The 25,725-nt window shown below is 37.3% G+C and overlaps 1 protein-coding gene across 2 annotated transcripts in view; it reads left to right on the top strand.

Annotated features, from left to right (window-relative positions):
• Positions 1–25,725, top strand: part of LOC111570579 (collagen alpha-1(XX) chain) — a 59,479-nt gene that overhangs the window by 25,550 nt on the left and 8,204 nt on the right. Inside the window, exons 8-33 of one of the 2 annotated variants that reach the window (XM_023273426.3) lie at positions 1,109–1,228; positions 1,306–1,470; positions 3,259–3,417; positions 3,506–3,678; positions 4,251–4,380; positions 5,611–5,756; positions 7,001–7,130; positions 7,934–8,073; positions 9,422–9,548; positions 11,155–11,294; positions 11,371–11,503; positions 11,930–12,075; positions 12,159–12,288; positions 13,587–13,703; positions 13,951–13,986; positions 16,443–16,589; positions 17,838–17,894; positions 18,651–18,689; positions 18,775–18,913; positions 19,916–20,058; positions 21,628–21,737; positions 23,179–23,337; positions 23,438–23,515; positions 24,156–24,242; positions 24,344–24,397; positions 25,434–25,529. In XM_023273426.3, coding sequence (XP_023129194.2) covers positions 1,109–1,228; positions 1,306–1,470; positions 3,259–3,417; positions 3,506–3,678; positions 4,251–4,380; positions 5,611–5,756; positions 7,001–7,130; positions 7,934–8,073; positions 9,422–9,548; positions 11,155–11,294; positions 11,371–11,503; positions 11,930–12,075; positions 12,159–12,288; positions 13,587–13,703; positions 13,951–13,986; positions 16,443–16,589; positions 17,838–17,894; positions 18,651–18,689; positions 18,775–18,913; positions 19,916–20,058; positions 21,628–21,737; positions 23,179–23,337; positions 23,438–23,515; positions 24,156–24,242; positions 24,344–24,397; positions 25,434–25,529 — 3,101 coding nt within the window. The remainder of the gene's footprint in view (positions 1–1,108; positions 1,229–1,305; positions 1,471–3,258; positions 3,418–3,505; positions 3,679–4,250; positions 4,381–5,610; positions 5,757–7,000; positions 7,131–7,933; positions 8,074–9,421; positions 9,549–11,154; positions 11,295–11,370; positions 11,504–11,929; positions 12,076–12,158; positions 12,289–13,586; positions 13,704–13,950; positions 13,987–16,442; positions 16,590–17,837; positions 17,895–18,650; positions 18,690–18,774; positions 18,914–19,915; positions 20,059–21,627; positions 21,738–23,178; positions 23,338–23,437; positions 23,516–24,155; positions 24,243–24,343; positions 24,398–25,433; positions 25,530–25,725) is intronic. The other variant, XM_023273427.3, reaches the window with a different exon arrangement.

Below are 25,725 nucleotides of genomic sequence, written 5' to 3'. Positions count from 1 at the left end.
GTCACTGTAACCATGACAACAAGTGAACACTACGTCAGCTGCCTGCTGATGATCACATGATTGTGATCCTACTACAAATCCACCGCTGTGGACTTATTAGGACTTATCCATCAGAAATCATACAAGGAACAAACAATTAAATTGTGGGGGTGTTTCTGAGTCCCATCAATTCCTGCCACCCGCTACATATTTAGGACACGTGATTAGGAATCTGTACATAACAAACACATGCACATGTTGTGGCATTTTAAGATTGAACAAATGATAAAATTAGACCAATAGGATGTGTAAATCAAATTTAAAGTAAACAATGATCTAACTGGAAGACCTGACGTGTCAACTGAAGCTATGAATACACTAAATAATCCTGTGGAAAGCTGCAACCCAATGGAAGCCCATGGAGCCCATATAAGGCATAAGACTGGAAGTACATGCCCTCTCTTCATCTGCACTCATGAGTTAAAAACCAAAGTCATGCTGAGTTAAGCAGAAGTAATGCCAACCTGGCAAAAATAAAACTTTTGATTTCTTCTCACTTTTGATCGATTACATCATATACATCCTGATTGGATCTTAAGACGATGGGTTATGACTTTCCAGAACGGAGGAGGAGTGTTTAGGAGAAAGTACATAAGACGAGATAGCGCTTTGTGTAGTCAGTTGGATTTTGCTCATGTTTGTTCTTACAGCCTCTGTATTGAGTTAACATTATTCGCATCAGACTCTGAAGACTGCTTGAAGGCTCTTTCTTGAGAACTTTTTTGAAGACTCCAACTTTTGATCCAGAATTTATTTTTGACTATATGTTTGACAAAGCTGCCTGAACATCAGTGACCCTGAGCAGGCAGATTGAGTCACAACACATAACACACGCCTGTGCTCAACGCAAGGTCATTTTTTTATTAAAGATTTCATCCATCGGAAATGATACGACTGAGCAGCCTTGGCGGAGTACTGCGTACTCTGAGTGCTTTTCTTGTTTGTCATGTGTGCGATGACTGGTCCGTAGAAAATATCTTTCTTGAATCTGGTCCGTGGTGTAAAAAAAGGTTGGAGACCGCTGTCCTCGATAACAAAGTCTTGTTTAACAAAGTGTTTTTTGGCCCAGGTCTGACCCAGTACAGCGGAGACCCTCGAACAGAGTGGCATCTCAACAACTTCACCACCAAAGACCAGCTGCTGGAGGCGGTGAGGAACTTCAGGTATAAAGGAGGAAACACATTTACAGGTGAGAACACGTCACACTGTGAACCTTCAACGCTCCACTTGTACTGTCAGGGTGTAACCGGGCGTCCATGTTCCCAGGCCAGGCTCTGCTTCACGTCATGGAGGAGAACATGAGGCCCGAGGCGGGAGCGAGGTCCGAAACGCCGTTCTTCCTGGTCCTGCTGACCGACGGGAAATCTCAGGATGACGCCATCGCAGCAGCAAACCGCCTGAAGAACGCAGGCGTGGAAATCATCGCAGTGGGTGAGGAGACAGTTCATGCACTGTGGTTTCTGGTCAGATGTGTCCTCTGCATTTTCATTTCAATGTGGGACTCAAAGCAATCTGGACTTTCTGTTTCCTCAGTGTTACTGGAGTCACATTCAGTTTTAGTTTCACCGCTTAACTCGTCCCACAGCTATAAGTAAACCCCCACAAATTATACGTCAATACGTGTGACTAGATCAGGAAGAGCATGCTGTAAATTTTTCGTTATGTTTTGTACAAAGTTTGAAAAAAAAAAACTGCATTAAAAATTCCATTAAAATGAATGCAAACTGCCAAAACGCAGCCATCTTTAGAACTCTGTAGCTCTGGCATTTTTGACAGTAGAAACTTCAATCAAAGTTTAAACTGGTCACAAAGGTTTGAATGTTATTCATCTGAATTTGTGTTTTGATAACTTTTACGATTTTTATTACTCATTACTAAAGCTTATTACTATTCTTTGGGCCTTTTCTTATAGATTCTTCTGAATACATCAATACATGCAGCTAGATTGGGAATAGCGTGCTGTGGCTTTTGGTTGCGATTCGTTATGTTTTTACAAGATTTGTGAAAAACTGCATCAAAAATCGGCATTAAAATGAATGCAAAGTCTGCCAGAAAACTGCCAAAACCTAGCCATCTTTGGAACCCTGTAGTTCTGGTGTATTTTACACTAGAAACTTCATTCAAAGTTTAAACTGGTCACAAAGCTTTAAAAGTTACTTGCCTAAGTTCGTGTTTTGATAACTTTTTATTACTGAAGTTCATTACTATTCTTTGGGCCTATTCTTATAGATTCTTCTGCGGAAACCCCAAAAATTGCATATGCATATGTGCAACTACATTAAGAATAGCATGCTGTGACTTTTGGTTGTGATTCGTTATGTGCTTTTTTTTTACAAAATTCTTGAAAAACTGGATCAAAAATCCCATTAAATTGAATGCAAAGTCTGTGGAAACTTCATTCAAAGTTAAACTAGTTGCAAGGCTTTAAATGTTTTTCGCCTAAATTAGTGTTTTGACATCTTTTACGGTTTTTATTACACATTACTAAAGCTTATTACTATTCTTTGGGCCTATTCTTATCGATTCTTCTGGGTAAATCTCTACAAATTATACTTCGATACGTTCGACTAGATCAGGAATAGCGTGCTGTGACTTTTGGTTGCGATTGGTTATACGTTTTTGTTTTTTTGTTTTTTTTGTTTTTTTTTAAACAAAATTTGTTTAAAAAAAAAAAAAAAAAAAAAAACTGCATCAAAAATCTCCATTAAAATGAATGCAAAGTTGGCCAGAAAACTTCCAAAACACAGCTGTCTTTGGAACCCTGTACTTCTGGCATATTTTACAGTCGAAACTTCATTCAAAGTGTAAACGGGTCGCAAGGCTTTAAATGTTATTCATCTGAATTTGTGTTTTGATATCTTTTACACTTTTTGCGCAGTCGCAGGTTTAAGTTTTTTTTTTGAAAATTGAGAATTTTCCTTTAGTTAGCATTCTCACTGCACCCAAGCTGTGTGTCTTCCCAGTTAACAGTGGTACAATTTATAAACACTGAAGCACATTTCTGAGTATTTCTTGGGATAATTAAAGAAGAGCATATCAATCGGCAGAAGCTGCACTGGAACACAGACATTTTCTAGATTTATGTTTGTTTTTTTAGAATTTTTTTGTTTTTTTTCAATAGTTAGTTGTGTTCTTGTTAAGTTGTCATTGTTGGGCGCTCTGAGCTTTTTTTCACTGAGTACTTTATGTGCTAATCTAGTGAAAAGTTTTGTTATTAAGGTGTGAAGAACGCAGACGAAGCTGAGTTGAGACAGGTGGCGTCGGAGCCGGTGGATCTGAACGTCTACAACGTCAACGACTTCCCACTGCTCAGCAAACTGGTGGCCCGACTGGTCCACATCTTGTGTGGGAGGATCGAGGACCGCGGCATCACAAAACGTAACGTATCCGGCTTTTCAGTGGCATCTGGTTTTCAAATTCTGACCGTTGTGTTCAGGTCTAAAGTGCTCTGCTGCTTCGTCTCCAGGGATGGAGCCCGGACCCACAGTGGACCCTGCTCTCTTGTACCCGAGCCCCACTGACCTCCGGTTCTCTGAGCTCAGTTCCAGATCAGTGAAGCTTCACTGGATCAATCCTGCCAAACCAGTGCAGCAGTACAGAGTTGTTTACCACAGCACTGAGGGTCAGAGTCCACAGGAGGTCAGAAAAATCCTGCAAATACACAACTTTAGCATTTATGTTCAAAAGTTTGGGGTCATCCAGACAATTCCATGTTTTCCATGAAAACTCCCACTTTTATCCATGTGCTAACATAACTGCACAAGGGTTTTCTAATCATCAATGAGCCTTTCAACACCATTAGCTAACACAATGTAGCATTAGAACACAGGAGTGATGGTTGCTGGAAATGTTCCTCTGTACCTCTATGGAGATATTCCATTAAAAATCAGCTGTTTCCAGCTAGAATAGTCATTTGCCACATTAACAATGTCTACACTGGATTTATCATTCATTTAATGTTATCTTCATTGAAAAAAAACTACTTTTCTTTCAAAGATATGGACATTTCTAAGTGACCCCAAACTTTTGAACGGTAGTGTAGCTTCATGCAAAAACATTATAGTTTCTGCGCTGTTATCAAAAAAATACATGGGATGGGAAAATAGTATCTACATAAATAGTGAATATATAACTGGGAATAGTGTTTTTTATATAAAAATATGCCTGTGATGGTGGTTTTGACCTGACATGAAGCGATGCTTCGTCTTCAGGTTGTGTTGCCTGGTTCAGAGTCCACTGTGCTGCTGGAAGGTCTGTCCTCTCAGACGCTGTTCCACATCTCCATCTTCCCTGTTTATGAACACAACGTTGGCCTGGCGCTCAGAGGAACCGTCACCACATGTAAGACAACTTCACAGCTGAACATTACATTTACCATACAGTTAGCTGTAGCTGCCTATCCTTGGAGAGACTTGTAGGAAGCCTGTTGCAGCTGACAGAGGCACAGTGTTGGTTTTACACTTTCCATTGGATGAAAATGTAGACGGACATGTCTTGTCATAGATTTTCACTGCACCGGGATTGAGTCTTGAGCATCATTTGTTTTTGTGGTATAACTTTTCTTACCTGCTCAATCAGTTGCAAAAATTACAAAAATACCGTTCTTTTTATTTTTGTAACCCAACATTTTATATAAAAAAGTATTTTGTATGTTTTGTATTACTGTGACATGCAGCTGCGTGTGGTTCAGAAAATATCACTAGTTGACTTCTGCATTATCAGTGTTTTGTTAATGTGAGCTCAAAGATGGAACTTTTCATGATGGCTTAAGTACGTTTTTTCAAATAATGACATGATGAGAAATAACAGTAAATGTTTCAGGTTTTTATCCGTAATAGTTCCTCAGATATTGTTGTTCAAACAGCCTTAAATTTCAAGGTGCGAAAAAAATGTGCTAAAATTGAGTCAATGGGCAGTTTTTAAAAAATGTCTTCAGAAAGTATTGAATATATCAGTTTAAAGTCTTCGTACATGTTCATATGCTTTTTTATGCTTTAAAACATTCTGGAAAATCAGAGGTGGTTGAGCAGAAATTGTTTTAAAATTTGAATGATTTGAGATGGATGTCAGCGGGTTTGTTCATGTTTTAATTTTTCCTGTAATGATGCACTTTGTCTTGCTCATCACATTTCCTGAAACTTGAAGGTCCAGCTAGGACACGACGATCAAATGAATGTTTTCTTATAATTGGCCCAAAGTTGGCTGCAGCCGGAATCAGAGTCACGTTTAAAGGCCAAGTATGTACACAACATACAAGGAATATGGTTTTGGCTGTTGGTGTCACTCCAGGAATAAGGAAAAGAGAATAATAAAGTAACTACAGACAAAAAAAGAAATATGCAGATATTTACACATCCAGGAAATAATATATACACACAGTAGCACAAAACAGCAATTTCTAATGTGAGAATAGTGCAAAAACTTTGTACAGGTGTCATATTGTAGCTGTTCTTGTCATGGCTACATAGCAGTATTAGTTTACAGGAGACCATATTTATTTGTTACAAACCACTTGTGATGTTTGCTTCCTCTCCTCACCCTCTATCCTCCCTCTGCCTCCCCTTCTCTCAGTGCCTCTGGCCATGCCGGCCAACCTGAAGGTGACTCCGTCCTCCTACAGTTCTCTGCAGGTGAGCTGGGGTGCAGCACCAGGAGCGACACAGTACATGATCCTGTACTCGGCACTGAGCCACGGAGAACCTGACGACGCCAAGGAGGTGAGAACAGCATCGTTCTGTTTCTGTGTCGCCTGAATGCTGCGAATGAGAAGCTTCATACATGTTTCACAAATGGAATTTAGAATTATAGGACGGAGGCATCAGCATGTTGCGAAAATGTTACACAAACCCCAAACCCAGTGAAGTGGGGACGTTGTGGAAAACGTAAATAAAAACAGCAAATCTTCTTTAACCTATTTTCAGTCGAATACACTATAAAGACAAGATGTTTAACGTTCAAACTGATAAACTTTATTGTTTTTTATGCAAGTATTCACTCATTTTCAATTTGATGCCTGCAACATGTTCCATAAAAACTGGGATAAATAAAAACAAAAAGCTTTGAATTATTATAAAACTCAATGTAAAATCTAACCTTGTGGTGTTCCACAACACTTAGTACTGGGTCCATTAGCTTCTCCATGTGCACATTATAACCCCAGACTACCAAAAAATGCCCAGCATAAAATAACCACAACTAGTCCAAAATGGCTAAAACTTGTCAGAAATACCTAAATTTTGTCCAAAATTAGGTGAAATCTGCAAAGAAGAAGGTGCAAAAATAACATGTCCTTGTGTGCAGTGTTCTGCTTCTAGCTGCACACGTCATTGCAAAACTAGATTCAAAATGTGTCTATAATGGCATAAATCTTGTCAACAATTACCCAAAAATAGTCCAAAATGGCGACAACACTTCTAAAATTCCTAAAATTTGTTATGCAGATTGGTTTGTTCTTCTTGTTTTAAATGTTTTGATTATTGCCGATTACAACTGACTGGCCGATAAAACAAAAATTTCTTTCCCTGATTTACCTGAATGACAGCGGACTTAACTGGGTTTGGAACTGGGACTTCACGACTGTAATACATAGAAGATGGACACAGCCTTTAGCTCTGAAAAGTGAAATACCTTAGACCTGTGTTCTGTCTAAAGGACCAGTTTAGGTGAATGTGGTGCTCCACAAGACTTAGTACTGGGTCCAATAACTTTTCAGTGTGCACATTATAACTTGAATCTGAACGATGGACGATGCCTCCAACTCTGAAAAATTAAGCCCAATTGTTTGTTATGAGAATAAAAATTTACATTATTGTATGTAGCTGCTCAATTTTCAAGTTCTCATTATTATTTTATAGTAAGGGTTGTTAGCATTCTTATTACCAGATGATTATTGTTCAGCCTTGTGAGAGGAAACAACCCTATATGCAGGATAAACTCCATGTTTGTTTTTCTGCCTCTGCAGGAGAAATTCGGAGCCGACCAGACAGTGGTGGAGCTGACAGAGTTACTACCAGCAACTGATTACTCCGTCACTCTTTATGCGCTGTACGATGAGGATCCCAGCGATCCAGTCACTGCTGTTGCCACCACATGTAAGACCTTCCCTAAAATTCTTCTTCTTTTTTTTTACCTCTCAAGTCTTTTTTTTTTTTTTTTTTATTTCCAACTACAAAAATCATCCCCAAATTCTACCACTGCGGGGTAGGGCTGCCACAAACGACGCGTCGACGAATCGCCTGAGCACGATACGTCATCAAAAGCGGAAGTGAGCGCGCAATGCAACAGAAATCACCGTCCGAGTGGAGCGCGGAACACGCATGGACATCCGCGCTGTATCGTGCATATATAGTATATGCACGATGCGGCGCGGATGTCCGCGCCGTATCGTAAACGCGGATGTCCACGCTGTATTGTGCGTATATAATCGCCGCATAGTGCATATACTATATATGCACGATACAGCGCGGATGTCCATGCGTGTTCCGCGCTCCACTCGGACGGTGATTTCTGTTGCATTGCGCGCTCACTTCCGCTTTTGATGACGTATCGTGCTCAGGCGATTCGTCGACGCGTCGTTTGTGGCATTCCTACTGCGGGGCCATAATGAGCAACTTTTGGCTAAGCATAGAGATATTAGTATATTTAATAAAGCTGTGCCAAGATTTACCTTGGCACAGCTTTATTAAAAATGGCTTAAAAATGGTACCATTGATGTGTAAGCTGAGCCAATCAAGCCTTTGATAGTTTATTACCTATTATTGATGACTATGGAACAGAAAATTGTAAAAGAGAAGGTTTACTTTTCAAACATTTTGAAGACCAAATGTCCTCCAATTCTGGAACGACCCAAAAAGATCTGCTGCTCCCATCTTGGTGCTTCCTGTCCTCCCTAAAGCCCCCCTTCCTCCCCCGGTGAGCGTTCAGTTCCCGATGGTCACCCACAGTGGGCTCAGGGTGAGCTGGGTTCCCGGTGCCGTGGACGTCCCCGGACACAGGATCACCTACAGCACCAACCACGGCAGCGACGTCAAACAGGTGAACACACTGGCCTCAGATTAGAAACCCAGAGAGACAAACTTTATACATTTTATTATTTTGAGTTGATCTTCCAGCTACACCTTGGTACGCTGTGATATCAGCACAAAGCACAAACATCTGCAGGCTGTAACATCCGTAATAATTAGCTTTATTAGAGCTTTCTCTCTGGATGCTTTACATGGAACGATCGTTAAGTCAAATTAGAACCAGGAAAAGAATTGAATATCACAGAGAACTTAATAAAGACCTTTTATAACTTAAAATAAATCACTACACAGATACACTTTAAATTACATCACATGTTTAAACACAAAGTTGGTCCAGTTTTAGATTGAACTTTTCATCGTTACAGTGTTTGTTGTAAATAATCAAATGGGTTAAAGTGTTTTAAAGCTGAACAAGACTTTTGATGCGAAAAGTTGGACTCAAACATTCACAACAAAGAACAGATGATGTAACCCAGCTAAAACTTTGTTTTCTCAAAACATTCTGAGAAAGTTACGCTGATGTTTTCAGTGAGAACTTCTCTTTTAGTTCCCAGAATGTTTTTCTTAAAGGCAAGAGGAAATTCTACAGATTCTAAAAAATGTTCTGAAAACATTTTACAAATATTGCATTGGGAACATCCTTCCTTTGTAACATTGTGGGAACATTTTATAGAAGAATGTTCTCGACAGCACCATCCCCAGAACATCCCCAGAACATTGTAAGTAAAATGTTCCACCTTTGTTAATATTTAAATTACAGGAACATTTTATAAAAACACATTCTGTCTTCTGAGGCCTCGATAACATCTGGAGAACATTTTATGAATGTTGCTTTGAGAACGTTCTGTCTTAATTCACTGTTAACCTCACGGGAACATTATTAGAAATGATAAATATTCTTAAAACGTTCTTTAAACTTAAGATTAAGATATGTTCTTTCAAGCATTTTTAGAACTTGTAGGTAACGTTGTGGAAACATTCCCTGGTTGCTCTCTTAGTTCCCAGAATGTTCTTCTTCAAGGCAGGATACATTTATCTAAAGATGTTCTGAAAACGTTCCTGAAATATTTTCCAAATGTTGCATTGTTAGAAATGATCAACATCCTTAAAACGTTCTTTAGATATTAGGCTTAAATGTTTTCTTTCAAACATTGTTGGAACTTGTAGGTAACGTTGTGGGAATGTTGTACCTCTTGCCTGTTCTTGCATTATTACGTATTATACATGATCTGACCGCTCTCTCCAACACCGTGACAGGAATCTCTGCATGAAGCTGTGAGGGATAACGTCACTTTAACTGATTCATGAAGCAGAAATGTTCAATGTTCCACGTCTGAAAGGTCTTTAAATGTTTCCAGGTGGAGGTCAAAGGATTAAACTCGGTGCTGGTGCAGAACTTGTCCTCTCTGTCCAGATATCTGGTTTCAGTCCAGTCTCATTACCCACAAGGCCTTTCTGCTGCGCTCACCAGTAACGTCACCACATGTAAGTAAAGCTTCATATTAGACTGTCTTTGATGCATGAAGTGGATTGTTTAAAGTCCTCATGACTTTGTTACTCCGCCAAGGAGTGCAGCGGAGTTATGTGATGATCAGCGTATTTTTGTCTGTCTGTCTGTCTGTCTGTTAGCAACATTACTCAAAAACAGACTAACGGATTTGGATGAAATTTTCAGGGAAGGTCAGAAATGACAAGGACCAAGTGATTAGATTTTGGCAGTGATGCAGCTTATAGTCTGAATCCATGGATTAGTTAAAGATTTCTGTATCATTGCCAGATAGCGGCACCGACGTCACTGTAACCATGACAACAAGTGAACACTACGTCAGCTGCCTGCTGACGATCACATGTGTAATGCCCTCCACATCTGACGCCAGTTAGTGGCATCCATAGTTCTTGGCATTTCTTCTAGGATTTAGCCTAGCGTATGTAGCCATGTCAGCATCTGTAACCTCAGGCTTTCTGTATAGTGTGTAAATATTTGTAGTGTATCCTGGGTTGTTTCTGTTTAGCCGTTTTGGCATCCAGTCAGTCTTGTAGGAATAGTACAGCTCAGTTAATTTTCCTGCCCCTTGTGTTACTTGGTTCGGGTTAGCTTTGTACATTCATCTGCTTCAGAATGTAGTCTGGTTTACCAGTGTTGTCCCGTCGCTCCAACCTTTAGCAGCTCTGTTTCTCGGTTCACTATAACCTGTGTTGTGAGTTATCCTTGTAAATAAATCATTGTAACTTCGACCTGTCTGTCGAGTCTTAGTTGCCTGCGCGACTGTTTGCATCGGCACTGTAACAACATGATTGTGATCCTACTACAAATCCACCGCTGTGGACTTATCAGGACTTACCTGTCAGAAATCATACAAAGAACAACTGACTGTGGGGGTGTTCCTGAGTCTCATCAATTCCCTCCGCCCGCTACATATTTATGTAACGCGATTCTGTATCCATACATAACATACACATGCATAACACACACCTGTGCTCAGCGCAAGGTCATTTTGTTTGTGGATACATCTATATTAAATGGACACATTCTATGTTGCTATGATTTCTGATCATCAATAATTAATAAACAAATGCTGCATTTCTGACAATACCATATGAGGGAATGGACAGCCTTGGTGGAGTACTGCGCTCTCTGAGTGCTTTTCTAGTTTATTAGTGATGAATACATACACTACTGTTCAAAAGTTGAGGTCACCCAGACAATTTCATTTTTTCCATGAAAACTCACACTTTTATTCATGTGCTAACATAACTGCACAAGGGTTTTCTAATCATCAATGAGCCTTTCAACACCATTAGCTAACACAATGTAGCATTAGAACACAGGAGTGATGGTTGCTGGAAATGTTCCTCTGTACCTCTATGGAGATATTCCATTAAAAATCAGCTGTTTCCAGCTAGAATAGTCATTTACCACATTAACAATGTCTACACTGGATTTCTGATGCATTTAATGTTATCTTCATTGAAAAAAAATGCTTTTCTTTCAAAAATAAGGACATTTCTAAGTGATCCAGAACTTTTGAATGGTTGTGTATTTAACACTGTAAAAGTTCTTTGTCTCCTCTTGTGTTTCGTTCTCCTCCAGTGAAGGTTCCTTCTCCGTCAGACCTCAGAGTGAGTAACTTCTCAGGCAGCGATATCACCGTCCGCTGGGAGGCTGCAGCCGACGACGTTGTTTCTTACCTCATCAAGTGGATTTCTCTGAGTGGAGGAGACCTGAGACAGGTGAGGAGGGAGCGATAAATGTGGAATAAATAATATAAAATGTGAACAAACTGTCAGTCTGTTTGATGTGTTTTAGCTGAGGGTGAACGGCGGCAGTGAAGGAGCGATTCTGGAGGGAGTGGAGGATGATAAAGAATATCAGATATCTCTGTCTGCTCTGTACAGAGATGGAGCTCAGAGTGAAGCTGTGGCCACTCGGTATAGCACCTGTGAGTGACACCAACACACACATTTAGCTACAGATTATTCATTAAAATAATAGCAGCTCTGGAGATTTCTTTTGTCCTGTCTGGAATATTGCAGGATAGTTTTCATGGTTATATGTTTGACTGTGGTTTGGAAAATAGTCTGGTTTCTGTTCTGTGAGCAGCTCAGTGCCACATAAAGTGTTTTTCTTTTTATATTTTCATTGTCAATCAGGACTTCCTGGCTATAAGCAGCCACATAACTCCATGTTCTGCAGAAGCTGAGCTATTACTAATTCTTAAAAGCTATAAACTTCCTCACCTTGAGTCCCTGCGCAGCTCAACAGTTGCTGTTGAATTTCTTTTTGGATTTGCTGTTGGGTTTATTGTCTATAAAAGGCGCTTTAAGGTTCTCAGTTGTTAAATCATTGTTGTTTTCTGTTGCTGCAGTGTCTGGTGGAGGCCCGTCCAGCGTTCTGGTTTCTGAGGAGACGGCGGTCAGCTTCGTGGTCAGCTGGTTGCCTCCCAACGCTCACGTCCTCCAGTATCGGGTCTCGTACACGGCTCTGACCGGATCCGAAGCCCAGGACAGCACCGTAAGACCGACCACGTGCCGCAGAGAATGCTAAAAAACTGCAGATTCACTCCGCCTCTGTTAACGGTGGTTGGTTGTCTGCAGGTTTTGGTTCCAGGTGGTGAGAAGCGAGTGTTGCTCGAGTCTTTACAGCCGGACACCCGTTACAGCGTCCTGGTCACGGCCGAATATCGAAACAGAGAAGGAGGCAGCGGTTCGACTCAGGGAAAAACCGGTGAGTCAAATACAGCAGATTCAAGATCTGAGTGTTTGAAGGAGGCTGGAAAATAACATGTTTTCCGTGGCTTGTACAGGAGCAAACTTTGATTGTTTGCCAAGAGCATAGGAAAACGAGAAACTGTGTTCAGGTTTGATGTGACTATAAAAAAATTAAATATAATAAACAAAAGCAGGCCAAAACTCTACATATTGTTCACATTTTTAAAAAAAGCTGTATTTTTAGAAATAAAAAATAATTGTTTCTTTTACGTCACTGTAAACTGACACTATTTTTTTAAACTGTGTTTAAACCAACAAAAGATATAATTATCTGAGGTTATTTAAAGAAAAAATATGTGTATTAATGACTAAAATATTACAAATCATTTTTTAACTTTTATTGAAGATGGTTTTGGTAAATTACAGATATTATCTAGTAAAATTACAGGAAGAAAAGTATTAATTCACATGCTGACTTCTGTTTTTACTGTATTTAAATCAGCCATAATGTTATTATTTCACAAATATTTGACGCTATCTGAAAGAAAAATTATTTGTATCAAGGACTAAAATATTGAAAATATTTTTTTTACTGTTGTTTTGCAGATTTTCTCAGTTTTGGTAAATTACAAACATGCTAAATCATTTTTAAATTGTTATTGACAAGTTTTTTTTCTCTGTTTTGCTCATTTACAGACACTATCGAGTAAAATCACAGAAAAAAGTATAATTTACATGTTGACTGTAAAAAATAAATAGAAAAAAACAGGCTATAGATACATGTTAAAAAATTGTGTATTTTTATAAATAGTAATTGCTTCTTTTCCAAGGTGTGACTATAAACTGATGCTATTTTTACTGTATTTAAATCATCCAAAAATATAAGTAAAAATGTAGTTATTTGCTGTTGTTAGAAAGAAAAATAGTTTTTATCAGGCACTAAAAAATTGCTCACTATTTTTTAACTGTTACAGATATTATCTAGTAAAACCACAAAAAGGGTATTAATTTACATGTTCACTGTGAAAAAATAAATAGAAAAAAAGGTGTATTTTTAGAAATAGTAATTGCTCCTTTTACAATGTGTGACTGTCAACTGACTCTATATTTACTGTATTTAAATCAGCAAAAAATCTAATTATTTTATAGATATTAACAGCTATCTGAAAGACAAATTCTGTGTGTCAAGGACTGAAAAATTGCAAATTTTTATAAACCCTTATTTCACAGATATTCTGTGTTTGGTAAGTCCTTTGCTGATGATTTGTGTGTGTTTTTGTGTGCTCTGGTGTTTTGTGTTTTCCGTCTCTGCAGCCAGTCTGAGGGTCAGCAGCGTGAGTGTCGTCAGGTCGGATCACTCCAGCATCTGTGTGTCGTGGAGACCAGTTTCTGCTGTGGACGGATATCGTCTCGTCATCCAGTCAGTTAAAGGTAAACAGCTGGAACATCTGGATCAGTCCGGCTCAAACCATCAGCAGCTTCTGCTGCACCTGCTCTGATTCACCTGGAATTATTAGAGCATGACGTCTGGACATTTATAAAGATGTTTATGAATGTTTAGTGAAGTTTTTTCCCTCACATTGAAATTTGAGGCTGTTTCAACAACAGTGCATCAGGAACTGTTAAAGATAAAAACCTGAAATTTTCACTGTTATTTCTCATCATGTCATTGATCCAGAATCTGTCATATTGGATGAGAAGATCAAAGTTATGGGTGAGTTGAACTATAAAAAAGTTTGAAAAGTCCCGTTAACAAACAAGAAAAGCACTCAGAGGGTGCAGTACTCCACAAAGACTGTTCATTCCTCAATTTGTGTATTCAGAAATCACGGCAACATTTGATATAGATCGACCCACAAACTAACTAACTAACTAAATAAATAAATAAAAAATTGCCTTGCCTGAGCACAGGCATGTGTTGTGCATGTATGTTATGTGCAGATACCAAACTGACCGAAATATGTAGCGGGTCGAGTGAATTGATGCAGGTAACTGACACAGCGTTCACTTGTCATGGTTACGATGATGCTGTGCCCGCCACTATATCTCGCAATGGAAACTCTTTAACAAATCCGTGGATCCAGACTATAAGCTGCATCACTGCCAAAATCGAATCACTTGGTCCTTGTGTCATTTCTGACCTTCCCTGAAAATATCAGCGAAATCCGTCTGTTTTTGAGTAATGTTGCTAACAGACAGATTCACAGACAAACGTATGCTGATCGTCACATAACTCCGCTGCCTTCCTTGGCGGAGTAAAAAAAGAATAATGCAGAAGTCAACGAGTGATGGATCGTTCCAGAACTGGACGACATTTGGGCTTCAAAATTTTTTAAAAATTAACCTTCTCTTTTACATTTTTCTGCTCCATATTCATCAAAGAAAGAAAAGAAAAGATAAACTGGAATAAACATAAATAATAAAATACACAGGATAAGAAAATGTGTCAATAATATCTGGGGAATGTAAACACAGGATGAGGCAGTGCAAAGAAAGGTGACTGAGTTCACAGATATTAGTCCAATATTACACTTGGTGGGATTATTTACACAAGAGACAATTTTTTTTTTATATTAAATACTTTGTGATCAAGTGGTTCAGAAAATATCACTAGTTTACTTTTATAATCAATTTTTTTTGGTAATATGAACTCAAAGATGGAACCTTTCATGCCAACTTCACTATGTTTTTTTCATATATCAACTCACCCATAACCAGAGATTATTTGATCTATTTTTCCAATATTCCAGACTCTGAATCAATGACATGATGAGAAATAAGAGTGAAAATTTCAAGTTTTTATCTTGCATAGTTTCTGAGATGTTGTTGTTGTTGAAATAGCCTCAAATTTCAATGTGAAGAACAAGCAGGCAGTGTAAAACTAATACTTGATATCAAACTACAATTTCACAGACACCATTTTAAATATATATCATTTATGATGAAAAACTTTCCAGCACACCAGCGATGGTCCAGCAGAAGGAATGTGATGATTTGAGATGGAAAAACTCATCTGTCTGTCTCAGAAAACACATTAGCGACCGTTAATTTACTCTTTGCACTGCAAAAACTCAAACTCTTACCAAGTCTGTTTGTCTTATTTTTAGTCAAAATGTCTCATCCCACTTGATTTAAGATAAATTCACTTAACAAGTGACATTTCAGCAGATAGAGGGACTTGTTTTAAGACAGTGCATCTTAAATATCTTGTTAAGTCAAACAATCTTGAAATGATCTTGTTTTGAATTAAATTTACAAGAAAACTCAAAATAAGTTTAACCCTCGTGTCGTCCTGCGGGTCAAAATTAACCCGTTTTAAAGTTTGAAAATGTGGGGGGAAAAAAGTATTTTCACAGTGAAACTTCTGATGTCCACATTTTCAACATTTTTGGGAAATTTTTGAACATTTTTAGTAGAAAAAAAAGAAATGTTAAAAATGTTTCTTTGAGAACATTCACAAAATAATCAACCAAAATCCAGCAAAATTCGCTGGATTTTGGTTGATTTTTTTCTGAATGTTCCTAAAGAAAATATTAGAAGTTTTAGTGATATGTATGGAATCACTTTAGATATTTTTAGGATTTTTTTGGGAAGATTTTTACTAATTTTTTGAAAATGTTTGCAAGAATTTTCTTGCCAAATTTGGGGGGATTTTTTTTTTTTTTTTTTTTTTTTAAATAAAACTTTTAAGGGAAACTTTTAAGGAATTATTGGAATTTTCTTCCTGAAGGTTTTGCAATTTTTTAGAAATTTGGGGAATTTTCTTGCTGATTTTTATGGATTTTTTTCAGACAAGGAAACAATATTTTTTTGGAGCCCATAAATGAGAACAAAAGGAGGGTTAATACATCTCAAATTAGGAGGTTACATGAAAACAAAAATCTATTTTTAAGTGAAAAACTGCATTTTTTTAAGCATATCTGGCTTATTTTAAGACATCTAAGCTTGACAATCCTGGTAAAATATAACTTATTATAACTTATTCTATTCTATTCTATCATATCTAATTTCAAGAAATCTTACCAAGCCATTTTTCACTTGTTCTATTGGCAGATTGTTTTCACTTATTTCAAGGTGAAAGTTCCTTGAAATAAGTTTTTTTCTTGTTTTGAGAGGGGCATTTTTCCAGTGTGGTGTATGTGTGTGTATGAATCCTGTCGATATGTACAGACAAGCAAACGAAGCAGGAAGCTGTGGATGAGTCCAGCAGCAGCCACTGTTTCACTGATCTGGAACCTGGGATTCTGTATCGCATCAGCGTTCATTCACTTCTGGGCTCAGCGGAGGGCACCGCCGTCTCCATACTGCATCCTACAGGTGACTTTAGACAGAGATTACATGTTAGACACCCATCAGCCACAATGGACGAGCCAGAATAGCCAGAATAGATTGTTGTAGAAATTTTTGATTTGGAAAACCATTATTTTATGTCACAATGTAAAAACATGGAGATTTTAGTGCTTTCTTTGCATCTCGACCACTTTAGACCAGGTTCAGATCAAAAACCAGTGAGTTTTGGTGGATCAAATCTGTAATAGATTGTCATACAAAGGCTAAAGACTCTTTGGAAAACCATTTATTTTGTTGAAATGTAAAGAGATTGAGATTTTAGTGCCTTATTTGCATCTGGACCACTTTAGACCAGGTCCAGACCAAAAACCTCTATGCTTAGATGGGTTAAATCTGGAACTGACTGTCGTACAAAGGTTAAAGACTCTATAAAACATAGTTTTTGATGTGGAAAACTGTTATTTTATGTGTCACAATGTAAAAACATGGAGATTTTAGCGCTTTTTATGCATCTGGACCATGTAAGACCAGGTCCAGACCACAAACCAGTAAGCTTCGATGGATCAAAACTTAACAGATTGTCATACAAAGGCTCAAGACTCTTTAAAACATAATTTTTGATTTGGAAAACCAGTATTGTATGTGTAAGAATGCAAAAACATGGAGATTTTAGTGCCTTTTTTTGCATCTGAACCACATTAGACCAGGTCCAGATCAACAATCTCTATGCTTAGATGGGTTCAGTCTGGAATTAATTGTTGTGCAAAGGCTAAAGAATCTTCAAAACATAATTTTTGATGTGGAAAACTATTATTTTTTGTGTTGAAATGTAAAGTCATGGATATTTTAGTGTTTTTTTTGCAGCTGGACCACATTAGACCAGGTCCAGATCAAAAACCAATGAGCTTAGGTGGGTCAAACCTGTAATAGATTGTCATACATGGACTGAAGACTCTATAAAACCTTGTTTTTGACATGGAAAACCATTATTTTCTGTGTCAAAATGTAAAAACATGGAGATTTTAGTGTGATTTTTTATTTATTTTTTGTATCTTTTGTTGTGTTTTGTTATTTTAGCAACATCTGGCACCAAAATGTTCCTCAGGATAAGTAAAGATTTATCATAATTGTGGGAAATCAACATCAAAGCTGCTGTTGCTTCCATAAAATGCCATCTAATCACTCAGAGTATATTAATTTTAACAATATAACCTAAAATTCCGGATGATTTTGTGGTTTTTGAACATGTTCTTTTGGGTTTTGCTTGTTTTTCAGCCACAGCTCCAGCCAGACTTCCCATCCATCCCCGGCTGTACCCGATACACAACGAAGGTGATCAGTCTTTAGGCTGCGCTTTAATTTTCATTATTTTTGTCGCTGTTCAACCAGCAAAGCAACGAGTACATCAGTTTTGATATTTCTTTCTTTTCATGAGTGAAAATTGCTTGTTGCTGTTGATTTAGACCTCAAAATAAACTCTTATTTCCTAAATAAGCTCCAAAGTAGATAATAATAATAATTATTATTATTGTTATTGTTGTTGTTATAATAATAATAATAATAATAATAATAATAATAATAATAATAATAATAGCTTTATTTATACAGCACCCTTAAGAACAGCACTTAAGTGCTTTGACAGTTAAAACATAGAGACAATCAAGAAAGACAAAACCAGACAAATAAAACAGATAATAAAAATGATAATAATAATCAGTTAAATTAATAATTACATAGATTAGGACGCATCAAACAAAGGAACTTGGAAGTTTGATTAGAAATTCAAAGATAGAGAATTAAAGAAGAATGTTAAACAAACAGGTAAATAGTACAAAAATACAGAATATAACACTAAAATGCTAATTGAAGTTAATAGTAAACTTCACATAAGTTTATAAAAGTGGGTTTTAAGGAGAGATTTAAAAGACTTTACTGACTCCAGCAGTAATATATTCCAGCTTTGTATCACAATTAGTTCAGTTTGTGCATCATATCAGATAAAACATTCCTCTAGAGTTGGTATTTTCTCTTCCTCCTGGTTTGTTTTTATTTCCTGTAACGACTCAATGCTGCCCTCTTGTGTTGCAGTTTGCCCTGAAGTCACCATCAGAAACAGCATCGTTAAAGGTGAGACAAACGCACGATAAACAATAAACAAACCATCCTGTTTAGTCTGAAAACTTAAAGCCGGCCATGTTTCTGTGGAGTTCAGGCTTCGACATGATGGAGGCGTTCGGTCTGACTCCTAGAGCTCATTCATCAGTCGAAGGCGTCGCAGCCGAACCGTTCGTCTTCAACACCATCCCGACCTACAGTCTGTACAGAGACGTCCAGCTCACTCAGAGCACCAAGTGAGGCTTCGTTCTTTACTGATTTCAACATTTATCCTCTGCTCAACGTGGTATTTTTGCTTCTATCTTGACATAAATGCATTGATCATCTCTGAATCCATGTCTCCAAAATTAACACGTCTTTAGCCACAATATCTATATTAGTAACCTACAGTAACTTATAATTCAGTTTTTATTGCATTAATTTTGTTATTCACCATAATTAATAACAGTGTAGACTCTTTCTTTAATATATATTATCGTGACATACTTGCATAATGTCGTTCATAACCCTTTTGTGTTCCTCTTGACCTGACTTAACTGTTCTATCTTGTTTTTGTTGCATGTTTGGGATCATATTCATGGAATTTCTCTTCTAATTTGATCACATTTGGTTTTATTTTGATCATATTTGATTTTATTTAGATCCTATTTGGTCTTATTTCGATCATATTTGGTCTTATTTCGATCATGTTTGGTCTTTTTGATCATACTTGGTCTTTGGTACCATGAAACTATTTCACTGGGATGAAATTATGGTGGAGAAAAGGAGTCAATGTGTTTTGTAAACAGCCAAAATTACTTAAATGATTTGTATTTATTCCATGTTTCTGTCAGTAAAAGATGAGGCTGATTAATGTCTATGTTTTTCTTTTTGTCCAAAAATACCATGAAACAACCAAAAACAACATGTGTTAGTGTGTATCTTGGTGTTTTGTGGGTCAGATTTCACTTGTTTGTATTAATGAAGGAACAAGTCAGCCGGTACAACAGCTCACTGGTGTGTTTTTAATACATTTAATCCATTTTAATACACAAAAACAATACTTGTGAGTGGAAGGGGTTCAATATTTTTAAATTTAAAAGATGTCTGAAGACTTGTTCCTCCTGAAATCCAGATTTTTCCTGACATGATCTTGCAGTTTACCATCTTCCAGCACTCACTTGGACAGAACGTAAACTCTGATGGTTTCTTCCAAAGCAAACCTTTACTCTTGTTTGAATTCACTCGTCTCTTTCCAGGTTCATCCACCCTGCAGGCTTCTCTCCAGAACACACCATCAGCATCGCCTTCCGCCTGCTGCAGGAAACACCCAGAGAACCTTTTGCTCTCTGGCAGCTCACCGACAACGACTTCCAGCCGAAGATGGGAGTCGTCATCGACCGTGAGTAACTTCTCTACAACTCTTTAGCTGGCAAAGGTTCAGAATTCTTTTAATCTCACATTCTGTCATCTTATTTTGATCATATTTGGTCTCATTTTGGTTGTATTTGGTCTTATTTTGATCATATTTGGTCTCATTTTGATCGTGTTTGGTCTTATTTTGATCATATGTGGTCTTATTTTGATCATATGTGATCTTAGATTGATTGGATTTGGTCTTATATTGATAATATTTGGTCTCATTTGGATCACATTTGGTTTTAATTTAATCATATTTGGTCTTATTTTGTTCGTATTTGGTCTTATTGTGGTCGTATTTGGTCTTATTTCAATCATATTTGGTCTTATTTTAATCGTGTATGGTCTTGTTTTAATCATATTTGGTCTTATTTTGATTATATTTGGTTTTATTTTGATCGTATTTGGTCTTGCTTTGACTATATATGGTCTTATTTTGATCATATTTGGTCTTATTTTTATTGTATTTGGTCTGATTTTGATCGTATTTGATCTTATTTTTATTGTATTTGGTCTGATTTTGATTGTATTCGGTCTTATTTTGATCGTACTCGGTCTTACTTTGATCATATATGGTCTTATTTTGATGATATATGGTCTTATTTTGATGATATAAGGTCTTACTTTGATCATATATGGTCTTACTTTGATCATATATGGTCTTGTTTTGACCATATATGGTCTTATTTTGATCAATCTGAACCTGTGTGTGCTATTAAAAGAACATGTTCTTTCCTCACCAGATGTAGCGATATCTAGCTACGACAGACAGTGCACATGAGATTTCAGTTGCTCCAAAATCTCTTTATTTTAAATTGTAAAACTGCAACACACAAAAACACAGCAGTCAGAGTATGAATTACAAATACATGACTTGAACAAAAAGACATCCACACGCCACACCCCACAACAAACCATCATCAGGGCTTCCCCAACTCTGAATTTGCTGGCCAATTTAAGTATTGGAATTAGCCTGACGAGCATCAGAAAAGTCCGCTAGTTTAAATGCTAAAAAATGCTAACACTTCCACACTGTCGCCATAAAACTCGCATTTCCTTAAATAACTTTTAAAACCTAAAGTTCTGACTTTTAACTTACTTATAGGTTCCTATGTGAGATTGTACTCAATTTAAACTTAAACTTACAGCCTTATGTGGGCCAGGACGATGCGGGAACGACTGCTCTTCGGTCATGACAGTTACACTGAACTTCCTGTACTGAGCTTCCTGGAGTGAACATAAAACTCGCCACAAGGGGGCACTGCGAGCCCACACAAAGGAAACTTATCTTTGTATTACACTAGTCATCACAGAACAAATCAGCCCATACAATATGATATGAAATGGTGTTTGACACATATACAGTACAGTAGATGGGTTTCTTTATTTTGAAATTAAAAGATTTTTCTGCAGGCTTATTTTACTAAAAGAAAGGAACAAACTGACTTTTTTGGATTACCCAAGATGCCAACATCCCATCTTTAGTGTTTTTTCCAAGACAAATAAAAGGTGAGAGTTTCTAATCGGCTGTATTTGTGTTTATTTTCCACAGCGGCGACCAAACATCTGCTGTACTTCAGTCTGGACTACAGAGGGGAGGTTCAGGAGCTGACCTTCGACCAGCCGGAGGTTCACCGCTTGTTCTACGGCAGTTTTCACAAGGTGAGGTAAAAACCTGCTGAACGGGTCTCAGAGGACAATAGAAGCTTCGTTTTCACTCAGCGGGAAATTCCTTCCTATTCCACATTTGTGCATTTTCTAATCAAACCGAGATGTGAAGACGAGCAGTGAGAAGAAATTTAAAACTTTAGTTCAACTCTCAGGTCTGTGACGGCAAAATATTGAGAAACACATGAAAGAGTCTTTTTGAATATTTTTGCCAAAAAGTTACCTCTAAAAAACTAACTACAACACAGAGAGAAATTTTATATGTATATATGTATATATTATATGTATATTTTACTCAATTTAAATTTAAAAAAAAAAAAATCCTTCAGTCTTATTTCATATTCTGCCTATGAGTCATGTAGAGCAACTCCTTTGATTTTAACCATCAGTGAAGAATTTTTTCATATGAAAACAAACTCTTTAGTTCATTCCGTTAAAGCAGGTTCTGGGGTTTTTGTTTAATGAAATGGATCATATATGGTCTTATTTCAGTCATATTTGGTCCAATCTTGGTCATATTTAGTATTATTTTTGGCAATATTTGCTGTGGTTTTGATCGTATTTGGTCTTATTTTGATCATATTTGATCTCATTATGATCATATTTGATCTCATTTTGATCATATTTGGTGTTATTTTGATCATATTTGGTCTTATTTTGATCGTATTTGATCTCATTTTGATCATATTTGGTGTTATTTTGATCATATTTGGTCTTATTTTGATCGTATTTGATCTCATTTTGATCATATTTGGTGTTATTTTGATCGTATTTGATCTCATTTTGATCATATTTGGTGTTATTTTGATCATATTTGGTCTCATTTTGATCATATTTGGTCTTATGTTGATTATATATGGTCTTATTTTGAACATATTTGGTCTTATTTAGAACGTATTTGGTCTTATTTTGATCATATTTGGTGTTATTTTGAATGTATTTGGTCTTATTTTGATCGTATTTGATCTTATTTTGATCGTATTTGGTCTTATTTTGATCGTATTCGATCTTATTTTGATTGTATTTGGTCTTATTTTGGTCATTATGGTTTTATTTTGATCATATTTGGTCTTATGTTGATCATATTTGGTCTTATTTTGATCATATATGGTCTTATTTTGGTCATAATTGGTCTTATTTTGATCATATTTGGTCTTATTTTAAATGTATTTGGTCTTATTTTGATCTTATATGGTCTTATGTTGATCATATATGGTCTTATGTTGATCATATATGGTCTTATTTAGAACGTATTTGGTCTTATTCTGATCGTATTTGGTCTTATTTTGATCGTATTTGGTCTCATTTTGAACATATTTGGTCTTATGTTGAACATATTTGGTCTTATGTTGATCATATTTGGTCTTATGTTGATCGTATTTGGTCAGTTTTTTTTATTAAGTGTTTTTAATCTGTAATTTTCTTCTACCTGCAGGTTCACCTGTCTGTCAGCCAGGTGAGTGTTTCTCTGTCTGTGGACTGTCAGCATGTGGGTGAGAGACCGGCTCGTCCTCTGGGGAACCTGCCCACCGACGGCTTCGAGATGTTGGGAAAACTGGTGAAGACCCGAGGACCTAACAGTGGATCTGCACCGGTACTTTCTATATATTCCTCCATTATGATCCATCCTGTCGATAAACTGGAAACTCTGGACGTACATAAAAAACCAACATGAGTCTCCTGTTCTTTTTCAGTTTCAGCTGCAGTCCTTTGAGATTGTCTGTAACACCACGTGGGCTTCAGAAGATACCTGCTGTGACCTGCCAGGAGTGGTCAGTGTGTTTCCATTTACACACTTTATTATTCCAGAATCTTTCATCGGTATAATCTGGCAGTAAGCACCACACCACTAACCTATTCTAACATTTATTGACTCTGAGAACTTCTCATACAATTTTATTTCTTCACTCTTTGATTATTTTAACTTTTTTTTTTTACCACTTCAGCGAAAAGCAAACATGTCGGTCGACTCCAGTTAGTTCAGAACCAAGAAACGTGATCACATCAGTCCTGTTTTAGCCTCTTTACACCATTTTAGGATAGATTTTAAGATTTTATCATCACTTTTAAAGCCCTTCATGGCTTCTCTCCAAGTTTTATTTCTGGTGTTTCAGTATTTGATGCACATTTTGCAGAGGAATCTGTTTTGATCCTGATTTTATTTGAGTTTTTATTATGTTGAAACCGTCTTTTTCTTTTCTTCTACCTCTTTGACTCCTCTATGTTGGTTTTATTCACCTTGTTGTGCATTTTTTTCTGGTAATTTCTAAAATTTTTGTGCCTCGTCTGTTTTATTTTGTTGCACAGTAAAGAACCTGGATTCTTAAAGGTGCTTTATAAATGCAGATTGTCATGACAGCTGGTGGCTTCAGGGTTATCTTTAAGTCTTTAGTGCTGTTGTCTCCTCCTCAGAGAGATGAGGAAAGCTGCCCAGCTCCGGCCTACAGCTGTACCTGCTCCTCAGACGTTCCTGGAGCTCCTGGCGTCCCTGGACCCGTCGTACGTCACCACGAACCCTCACATCCAACCACAGAATGAAAGAGAGCACATTAAATCATTTTAAAATCATTTTCAACATGTTAAATTCACTTTTCTGTCAGGGGAGGCCGGGTCCTCGTGGTGAGAAAGGCGATAAGGGAGAGCAAGGCCAAAAGGTGAGACGAAATCTTTTTTTTCAGACCTTTTAAAAGAGGCAGTCATGGCTTTATTTCAGTGTTTTTAGTTTATGTTTTCATCTTGTCTTGCTATTTGGCATATTAAAGTACAACATAAGCCGACCTAAAGAGGAAAAACTGACGGGGATCTAAATGTGAAATATTTCATATATGAAAGAAGTACGATGAATGAAAAACGTTTATTGCTGTCTGCAAAAAAAAGTATACATGCAAATATTTAACTGAAGTGTGTTTAAACACAATACAAACAATGCAACTGCAATAAAAAGGCTGCAATTTACAGTACAGCATGTGTGACCAGGGTTTATTTCTATTATTACTCCACCAAGGAGGCAGAGCCTGATGTGATGACGTCTGTCTGTCTGTCTGTTTGGGGATTAGGATTCAATTTTTTAGGGAAGGTCAGAAATGACACAAGGACCAAGTGATTAGATTTCAGCAGTGATGCTGCTTATAGTCTGGATCCACAGATTTGTTAAAGATTTCTGTATCATTGTGAGATAGCAGCACAGTGTCACCGTAACTATGACAACAATTGAACACTACGTCAGCTGCCTGCTGATGATCACATGATTGTGATCCTACTACAAATCAACCACTGAGGACTTATCAGGACTTATCCATCAGATAATGATCCAAGGAACAACTGATTAAATTGTGGGGGTGTTTCTGAGTCCCATCAATTCTCTCTGCCCGCTACATATTTAGGTCACGTGATTCAGTATCTGTACATAACGTACACATGTATAACACACATCTGTGCTCAGCGCAAGGTCATTTTGTTTGTTTGTACATCTATATTAAATGGACACATTCTATGATCATCAATAACTAATAAACAAATGCTGCATTTCTGACAATGCCATATGTGGGAATGAGCGGCTTTGGAGGAGGACTGTGCTCTCTAAGTGCTTTTCTAGGTTTCTGCATGTAACAGAAACATGTAAACACATTGTAGTGGATGTTGTTGTTTTGAAGCAACACTTAACGGACATCCTTGTGTTGATGTTCTCAGGGTGAAGTCGGTCCTCCAGGAAAGTCTGGGTTTGAGGGAGGCCTTGGACTGGTGGGCAGCGCTGGGCCTCGAGGCATCACGGTGCAGGGAAAAGTGGTGAGTAGCTTTACTCAAACTGCAGATTTATTGAAACAAGGCGAACAAAAAAGAGGTGGCTGGCGGCCCAGGACAAATTCATCTGTAACCGAAGAAAGAAATTCAAAAGAAGATCATCCAAAAGCATATGGAGACACATGAGAGCTTAACAGACAGAGATGTACACGAAGTTAGCAAACAGGTGGAAAACGAGCAG

This window comes from Amphiprion ocellaris, chromosome 8 (assembly GCF_022539595.1).
Source record: "Amphiprion ocellaris isolate individual 3 ecotype Okinawa chromosome 8, ASM2253959v1, whole genome shotgun sequence".
Classification (NCBI taxonomy): Eukaryota; Metazoa; Chordata; class Actinopteri; family Pomacentridae; genus Amphiprion; species Amphiprion ocellaris.
The sequence above is the reverse complement of the archived record's forward strand: the minus strand, read 5'-3'. Positions and strand labels throughout refer to the sequence as shown.